This window comes from Fukomys damarensis, unplaced genomic scaffold (assembly GCF_012274545.1).
Source record: "Fukomys damarensis isolate Sample0158 unplaced genomic scaffold, DMR_v1.0_HiC HiC_scaffold_4, whole genome shotgun sequence".
Classification (NCBI taxonomy): Eukaryota; Metazoa; Chordata; class Mammalia; order Rodentia; family Bathyergidae; genus Fukomys; species Fukomys damarensis.
Genome location: NW_022900916.1, coordinates 12,488,915 through 12,497,381, shown reverse-complemented (window position 1 = coordinate 12,497,381; position 8,467 = coordinate 12,488,915). Strand labels below are relative to the sequence as shown.

Genomic DNA, 8,467 nt, shown 5'->3' with positions numbered 1-8,467 from the left:
CCCCGCGACCGGCCCCGGCCTTGCTCTCACCGCCCCCTCCGGGCGCGGCTCCTACTACACAAAGCGGGGGCACCGGCGCAGCTGACGGCCGGCTCCGTTACTTCGCTGGGGCCTGTGGCTCCTCACCCTGGCCTCTGCAGCCTCTTCGGGCCGTCGTGTGCCCTGGTGTGGCTTCCACGACGACTAAGCGCTCCCGCCACCGCCAAAGCGACCGCTTCTCTCCACAGCCTGCACCCACAGGCGAGCTTTTGGCTGCTGACCAACGCCTCAGGAGATGACCTACACGAAACGCTTTCCCATTGGCTCCCGTCTCCCAGCTGACCTTGGCGCCCTACGCGCACGTGGAAAACTGTTGTTACCGCTCTGCCCCTGCGTCACTTCCGGCCCCAACACCAAAGGGGCGGTGCTGACGCCAGCGGAGGCGGAAATCAGTCCCTGGTTCCGGCTTCTGTCCCCTGGGCGGGATTCCAGCGCAGGCGCAGTGTTTCGGGGGCAGAGACTCACGGCCCAGCCTCTGCGAGGCTACCCGCTTGCGCCCGGGTTACCCGGGACCTTACCCAAGTGATGCCCCGCTATTGCGCCGCGATTTGCTGTAAAAACCGCCGAGGACGAAACACTAAAGACCGGAAGCTGAGCTTTTACCCGTAAGTTGTCCACTGTGCAGAAGTGTCATTTTTAGCCGCAGGCCGCGCGTCTCCTTTGAGGTCTGGAAATCAGTCCCATGCTCCCATTCTGGTCACGGCGCGGGAGGATGCGAGGGCTTGGGTTCAGTATGTCTCTTCAGACTCCGGGCTGCTGGCGAGGCGTAGGGGCCTGTTTGGGTTTGAATACAGGAGTTAATATTTTGCGCGGTGCTGGGTGATTTTCAGAGCCTTTCCCTCATTTCACTTGACCTCATTTCATTGAATGACGTTAGCCAGTATTTAGCTTAAACCTCTAACAAACCTGCTAATTAGGAAGATGCACCCAGAGTTCCATGATCTGTGAGTTAGGTTGCATAGGAACACTTTAATCCCATTTTTCTCCCGAGCAAAGCCAGAAACATTGGATAACCGAAAAACCTTGCAAGTTTTGTGACACAGCTGGAATTATCACCTGTGTTCTGTTCAAAGGTGTACATACCCTTCATTAGTGCAAAAAACAGGGTACGTGTTCTTCACAATGACTAGGACCACGAAATATTTCCGTGAAATTATAGGAGAATTATGCAGAGCAGGGAAGCAGTATTGTATAATACTTAAAGAGCCTGGGCTCCAAGATTACACTAACTTCAAATGCTGTTCCATTATTTTGTTCTGAATAACCTTCTGCAAAATATTTAGACTCCCAGTGCCTCATATCTCTCATATATAAAGATATTAGTAGAACTTAATTCAAGCTCACAGTTTGAAGAGATAAAGCAGTACTGGCAGGAGGTGCGTGCTTACTAGATACGGAAAACCAACAAATTTAATATATGCCATTTCCCTGTCTCTTGTCTTTAAAAGTGATTTCGTTTTGAGCTAAACTGGTTGTCTAACTTTCTTTAAATTTTACCCGGTTATGTTGCGAATCCAGTTTTACTTTAGACCCGAAGCTGCCATTCAGTAGTGGTTCAGCTGCTTTCCATTATCATACATAATAGAAAAAAAAAACTTATAACCTTAATTCATACTATATGGCAATTTATCAAGGACTATCTCCTTGTTCCCTTTCACGAGGAAATAGGGGAGGAAATAGGGAATAGGCCTTTATATGCCATTACATTAATGATTGTAGCTTTGAGATGGTTTGTAGCAAAAAGAAAAAAAGAAGATCATGTTAAGCTAATTCTCACATATAAAAAGTCCTTTTGATTAATCTTTGTAGACCTCAGAGTTACTGTATTTGAGGAGGAAAACATAATCCAAATTAATTATAAAGATGAATTATAAGTTTTTTGAAATACGAATTTTAAGCGTTTTTATATTTTTATAAATGTTTAATTACCTGTATAGCTCCAAAAATAAAAATATAGGTTTTCCCTCTAATAGCACAGAACTTGAAGAACTGAATTTTTTCATGCTAAAATTATAGCAAGCAGTAGTACATAAATGTATATGAATTTAGTAATTCTGTAAATATACACAAATTGTGTCCTATTACAATGTGATTATCTTGGGCATTTTGGAGGAATTGTGTAATTACCAATTATTAAATTGAATCTCTATAAAGGTACTAACTTATTCAAGGAATATAACCCATATGATTTCTTTAAAAAGATTTGTCTGATGAGGAAATAGTGTAATGTATTTGCCAATAAGGATATTCACGGAATGTAATTTTTTATGGCATAACTTAGCATACAGTACTTAAAATAAAAATTGCAAGTGGTATTCTTACGCGTGAATTTATATTTAAAAAGCATTGTTAAAGACGTTTCCATTTTATTTCTATGAAAAGATTGAACTTAATCTTTGTGTTTTTAAATGCCTTTGCTGGTTATGCTTGTCATACTGAAACCTAAGTTACTTATTTGCAAGGTTAAAATATTTTCAAAACATTGTTTTTATGATGTGAACTTCCAAAGATGAATCACCTGATTTCCCCACATAAGAGTATCAGTGTTAAAAATTATTTCCTATAAAACACCAAGATTCCTTTCCCCATGATCTTATAAACCTACCAAAATTTAGGGGGAAAATCATACTACTTACTGCAAGTGTCAACCAAAAATGTGAAATGGGAGGGAATGTATAACAGCTACAATTTGTATGAGAGACTTGATAGGAAATTATACAGTGTTGTACAACAGAAATAAAACCCAAGCCACGTAAGTAATTTTAAATTTTCTACTAGCCACAAAAGTAAACAGAAGCAGGTGAACTTAATTTTAATGTATTTTTTATTTAACTCATAGGAAGTTATTATGTAAGGTATGTGTCCAGCTGTATTCTTTGGAGAATCATCAAAAGAAATATCACTGTCAGTTAGTGCTTAGTATACTTTAAATCAAATGTATTTCAATGCTAAGCAATTTTTTCTACCGAATTATGCCAATAGTCCAATTTTACCTTTATATATAGTACTACATTGCAATATTCTAGAGCCATCTTTAAATCCAATATAGGAACGAAATACAAAAGCTATCTTGTCTTTGTCTTTTATATTTGATTTGTTTCTTATAAAACATGAGTGTATTATTTTTAATATGTTTATTTTTCTTGCTTCAGAATTCCTTTTTCAGAACTTCAGAGTTCTTAGTCTTGTTTAGAGAAGTCAAGAAATACTAGACTAAGTATAGGTAGAATTGGAGCTGATGCCAATAAAGAGACTGTAATATTAGTCGTTTTTTTAACAGTATTCATTTTATTCAGTTAAATCATTTGTTGAGTTAATGTCTCCTTATATTAAAAGCATTAATATAGGGACCAGGCATTTGGCCCAGTGGTTCTGCTGCCTGCCTTGCAAGTGCAAGGCCTCAAGTTTGATCCCTGGTACCATAAAAAAAAAAAAAAGAAAAGAAAAGAAAAGAAACAAATTAATATAAATAGCCTAAAGCTTAATGCTACTTAAAATTATAAACAAACCATTTGAGCCGGGTGTGGTGTCACACGCCTGTAATCCCAGCACTGGGAGGCTGAGGCAGGAGGATCGTGAGTTCGAGACCAGCCTGGACTACATAGTGAGTTCCAGGTCAGTCTCAACTACAAAGTGAGACCCTGTCTCAAAGCAAAACAAAACAAAAAATAAAATAAATAAATCATTTGACTTGTGAAATTACTATGAAATACATTTGAATGAGAAAATATAATTTATACAAACTCTTTTGTACTTCTGCTTCCTACTTCCTGTTTGTTGTACAACAAAATAAAAGTGGTACATGATCCATAAAAAAGAATGGCTTTCATCCTTCACAGGAATATATATTTTACTTGAAAGATGCTGAATTGTATTTTACAAGCTGGTCTCAGACAAAAGTGTTGCCTAAGTGTCATAGTGTCTTCTTCAGAGGTAATGGGGTAGTTGTCCTAAAGATGCTCTTATTTGATAGGAACAACTGCTCTCCTTTTCCAATACTTGACAACTAGAATACCTAGATATATAGGTCTGGCATATGGTAAAATTATAAAAAGCATAGTAAACATTTCCTTTTTTTGTTTTTTTATTTCAGATTTCCTCTCCATGACAAAGAAAGACTTGAAAAGTGGTTAAAGAATATGAAACGGGATTCTTGGGTTCCCAGTAAATACCAGTTCCTGTGTAGTGACCATTTTACTCCTGATTCTCTTGACATCAGATGGGGTGTTCGTTATTTAAAACAAACTGCAATTCCAACAATATTTTCTTTGCCTGAAGACTGTCAGGTATTGGAGTTGGGGGGAGGAGGGTTAGGTTGAACAGGGTGGCACATGGCAAGGGCAGATTACAAGGTGGCAGCTGATGAGGTAGAGAAAGTGAGAGGGCAAGGTAACTTGGGAAAATATATTTAAGAATAAGGAACACCAGTGTGAGTTTTTATTCAAAGTGTGATAATGTTAATAAAATTTGAACTTTTGTGAAACAGTTTAAGAGAATCGGGAGATATAGCACTTTATACATTATTGAGTTATAAAGAGTTAAGATTATTTTAACTGGTCATTTGAATGATCTGAAATGTTTTTATCATATTGATGGGCTGCATGTTTTTTTTTAATTAACATATTTAAGTTGTTACATTCTTAGAACCTTTTTTAACTGAATAAATTTCCTTGGCCAATACATTGCTCAGAATTATAATTGAACAGTCCATTATTAAAAAGAGAATAAGCTGATAAAGTGTGTCTTTTTTAGAATTTGAAAATATTATTTTCTAGGGAAAGGACCCTTCCAAAAAAAAATCTCAGAAGAAGAAATTGGAAGATGAGAATGAAGTATTTCTAAAAGCCAAGTCAGAAAAATCATTTCTATCAAATGAGGCAAAGAAAAATACAGTTAACACAGATGTGCTCCCTGAACGTGCAGAATTACTTGATTCATATGCCATAGTGAATCCACCAGCTCCAAAAACAGAAAGTATGCAGAGTAACGTAGTAACTCTTAATCTAATTAAACATGGTACCAAAAATCCACAGTCTACCTTGAAAACATCAGTCAACCACGATTTAGGTAGAAGTAGTTTTAATGAGAATCAAAATTCTACAACTATTACTTTGACAACTTCAGATTCAGAAGGTATTCAGCAGTCTTTGGAAACCCACGAAGTGCTTGAAATAACTACCGATCATCTTGTTGATCCAAACCTTACAAATAATTCCATGGAAATTAATTCACAGGAAAATCCTTTCTTATTTAGCACAATCAATCATGCAGTTGAAGAATTAAACACAAACAAAGAGTCTCTTATTGCCATTTTTGTACCCACAGAAAATTCAAAACCTGTTGATTCTTTTACACCAATCCAAAAAGAAACCATGGAAATGGAAGATAGAGATACTGAAGACTCCTTATATAAGGATGTAGATCATGGGGCAGAAGTTTTGCAAATTGATCATTCTTACTGCAGACAAGACATAAATGAACATTTATGGCAAAAAGTCTCTAAGCTACATTCAAAGATAACTCTCCTTGAGCTACAGGAACAAAAAACTCTAGGAAGGTTGAAGTCTTTGGAAGCACTTATAAGCCAGCTAAAACAGGAAAACTGGCTGTCTGAGGAAAATGTCAAAATTATAGAAAATCATTTCACAACATATGAAGTCACTATGATATAAAAAGGTTTTTCAAGCTATGGTTTTTATTAATAAGCTTTTGCCAGTTAAACCAAAATGGGAACTTCTTCCTCTAAAAATAGAAGTTCTCACCTTAAGCTATAAACATACTCTAATATCATGATATTCTGAAAATGCACATTAGTAACAAAAATTTGAGAGGTCTTGAGCTGCAATGAAAAACAATTTTATTACTTGATAATTTCCCAAAGTTACTGTGGCCAGGCGGGGTCACACCGGTAATCCCAGCACACGGAAGCTGAGGCAGGAGGATTACTGTGAGTTAGAGACCAGCATGGGCTACATAGTGAGTTCCAGGTCAGTCTCAAGTACCTAGTGAGACCCTGTGTCAAAAAACCAAAATATAAATAAATAAATAAAACACTATGTTAGTGAATACATAATAAGATTTGGTCATAAGATGAAAGAACAAAGATGGGTGAAACAGCTCAGAATATTATCAGACCTTGGCTCTACCAATGGTATATGACTTAAACAATATACTTATTCTGATTTAATCTCAGCCCCTAATCTATAAAATAAGGGCAATTACAAGATTTCTTTTTGTTTTTTTGAGGCAGGATCTCACTGTATAATCCAGGCTGACCTTGAAATCACTATGTAGCCCAGGTCAGCCTTGAACTCACAGGAATCCTCTTGCCTCAGCCTTTCAAGTTCAGGAGTATGCCACCATGCCCAGTATATATGTGCTTTTTTGTCTTGATTTTTTGTTTTTGAGACAGGGTCATGCTATATAGTTCAGCCTGACCTTGAACTCAATATGTATCCCAGACTGGCTTCATACTCTTAGCAACTGTGCCTGCTCCTGCCTCAGCCTCCCAAGTGCTGAGATTACAGGCATGAGCCACCACACCCAGTTTTGTGTCCTTTCTATTAAGCTACCTTAATTAGAATGATTTTTTTTCCTTTTTTTGTTGTTTTTTTCAACTGTATTCTTTATTACTACATATTTGTCATACATGTTGATCACATTCAGCATAGAACAGATTTCCTATAAGAATGCAATTACAAAATAGAAGTGGGATAGCATTTATATTAAATTATCCTCAATATTTCTGTATTGCTTTAACTTTTGACTTATAATTATGTACCTATAATATATAGCAAAATACTGCTATAATTTTATTTTACTTGAATTCAACTCTTAGGAGAGGTACTTTAAACTTGAAAATATATATTTCAGTACTTTATAAATAGCTGACCATCAATACATAGCTATTTAAGTTTCTTAATATCTTTAAGTTTCTTAATGTTTCTAATATCTTAATCTTTATTTATAAAATTATATTTATAAGCCAAAAATTTAATGAGGTTCATTTTAAATACATATAAATATATTTTAGAATTCATAGTTTGTATCTATTTCTTTATAGATACAGATTTTAAAGTATATGCCTGTGTCATTTTATAAATCCAAAATAATAAATATTACAAATTCTCACTTAGGTATATTTTATTAAAATTCATGAGCAAGAAATGATAAGTGGTGATGACCTTAGGAACACAAAGTTATTCTCTTGGAAAAGAGAAGATTTGATTATATCAATATAAATACTGTTTATAGCTGCATGAATTTAAGAAAAATGTAAAAGCAAAGACTGTGGTAATAATGCAGAAGTGACAAATAGATGATATATGTTCCCCCCAAATTGGCAGTCAATAAAATGTTATTGCCAGTTGTATTGAGCAAGTTTCTATTTATCTGATTCTTAATTTTCTCATCTGTTAAATGAAAAGTACTATTATATATCTTTAAAAATGGAATTTCTTTAGGATAACAAAACATTTTCTTGGACCTGGGAAATAGAAGGAGCTCGATAAGCATTTAGTTAACTCTGAATAGCAAATAATACTGTTATTTTGTAAATATATAGCAATTATTTTTTACATATCTCAGTTTCTTCCAGTGACTAAAATTATGTGATATTATTTGACAGCATGTCAGCTAATAATAAAAAGATTAGACGTATCTTTATACAGTGACCATGGAGAAGGACAAGTTTTAAGTATTCTCATGTTGCATTTTGCTGTTACTTAAGTAGTAAAATGAAAATACAGTAACCTTAAGTCACAATTACATAATGTTTCAACTCAGCTTTTAGCACTATACATCATACTAATTTTATATTTGTTTAAAGTTAGGCTTTTCAGTAGTAATTTATGTACCTGGCTGTATTTTGTTAAACTTAATAAATCTAAGTAAAAGGTCTTTTTGTCAATTTTGTATAATCAGTTGAGTTTATCAGCCTAAACTAGTTCACCTGTAAGTTATATTTGTAAATCCTTGCCTGGTTTCTTTCTTATTTGGACTTCTACAGAAATCTTAGATAATCTTGCCTGCTTTTAGTACTTCCCCCTCTACATTATCCTGGATTCTGCTGTCAGCTTTTTACCTAAACTACAGATCTAACTTATCAGCTACCTACTATTTAACTTTTGTAGCTCAGATATCTCAAATTACTCTCTGGTACCTGTAAAATAAAGCCAAATTTGTTACCACTGTATATGTCATCCTGTCTGATTATGTTTATCCTCTGTTGTAACCAGACTGGATTCTTAGTATTTCCCAAAGATCCAGACATATCTGTCCCTCTGCTTACAGCCTGCTTTATTCTCTAAACTGAACCAGTGTCGGAATTACACTGAAACATTGGTAGAATTGTATCCCTGTTTTCCAGACAAGATTGTTTCCTTTGTGACCTACAGTTCTTTTATAGCACTATAGCACCATCTGTTAT

General features: G+C 35.6%; 2 protein-coding genes across 4 annotated transcripts in view; one reads left to right on the top strand and one right to left on the bottom strand.

Annotated features, from left to right (window-relative positions):
• Nucleotides 1–241, bottom strand: part of Dnajb9 (DnaJ heat shock protein family (Hsp40) member B9) — a 5,092-nt gene extending 4,851 nt beyond the window's left edge. Inside the window, exon 1 of one of the 3 annotated variants that reach the window (XM_010614030.3) lies at nucleotides 127–241. The gene's annotated coding sequence lies outside the window, so the exon portion shown is untranslated. The other 2 variants (XM_010614031.1, XM_010614032.3) reach the window with 2 other exon arrangements.
• A 141-nt stretch (nucleotides 242–382) lies between these two features.
• Thap5 (THAP domain containing 5) lies at nucleotides 383–6,003 on the top strand. Its single transcript, XM_010614033.2, has 3 exons — nucleotides 383–644; nucleotides 4,133–4,325; nucleotides 4,815–6,003. Exons 1-3 carry the CDS (start codon nucleotides 565–567, stop codon nucleotides 5,709–5,711), a joined length of 1,170 nt encoding a protein of 389 aa, XP_010612335.1. The 5' UTR covers nucleotides 383–564; the 3' UTR covers nucleotides 5,712–6,003.
• The last annotated feature ends 2,464 nt before the right edge of the window (nucleotides 6,004–8,467 follow it).